Source organism: Fulmarus glacialis, unplaced genomic scaffold (assembly GCF_000690835.1).
Source record: "Fulmarus glacialis isolate BGI_N327 unplaced genomic scaffold, ASM69083v1 scaffold23348, whole genome shotgun sequence".
Lineage (NCBI taxonomy): Eukaryota > Metazoa > Chordata > Aves > Procellariiformes > Procellariidae > Fulmarus > Fulmarus glacialis.
The window spans coordinates 35851-36395 of NW_009229283.1; the positions used below are offsets into that span (position 1 = coordinate 35851).

A 545-nucleotide genomic window follows, 5' to 3' on the forward strand; every position below is an offset into this window, starting at 1 on the left:
GTGGTGGGGGACAGGCGGTGGAGGGGAGGCGGCTGCAGGGACGACTGCTCGCTGCTGCTCCCCAGGATGCATTCACTGTGTGCTTGTCCTAGGTGACACCGGGTCTCGAGGGGCAAGAAGGGGAGCTGCTCGTGAAGGGACCCTCCGTCTTCCGCGAGTACTGGAACAGACCCAGAGAAACAGCAGATGCCTTCACGCCCGACGGCTGGTTCAAAACAGGTACCGCGACGGCTTCCCCGCAGCGTCTGGCAGAGGGGGGCAGCCGCTCCGGTTCGGCCCCTGAGGTTCCCCAGCTGCTGGGGGGGGTTTGGAGATGGGGGGTCACAGCCTGGCTGGGGGTGCACGCTGGGCGTGCTTCCAAACGCTGGGCTCAGGGAGGGGCTTCGCTTGCGTTGGCCATAATTAGTCAGCCAAGTAATGGGGTATGTTTGAAGTTGCTTGCTTGTAAGCATAATATACTGGTGCTTAATGTTTTCTGGGGACTTCAACTTTGCAGATGGGTGGGATTTAGCTTAACTTACACGGGGACCACGTCAGTGGAAAAC

At 60.0% G+C, this 545-nt stretch overlaps 1 protein-coding gene across 1 annotated transcript in view; it reads left to right on the plus strand.

The window, feature by feature from the left end:
- ACSF3 (acyl-CoA synthetase family member 3) overlaps nt 1-270 on the plus strand; it is a gene marked incomplete at its 3' end in the record, with an annotated part of 33040 nt that extends 32770 nt beyond the window's left edge. The window contains exon 6 of the mRNA XM_009583814.1: nt 93-270. Within this exon, the coding sequence (XP_009582109.1) occupies nt 93-270 (178 nt within the window). The remainder of the gene's footprint in view (nt 1-92) is intronic.
- Between the last annotated feature and the right edge of the window lie 275 nt (nt 271-545).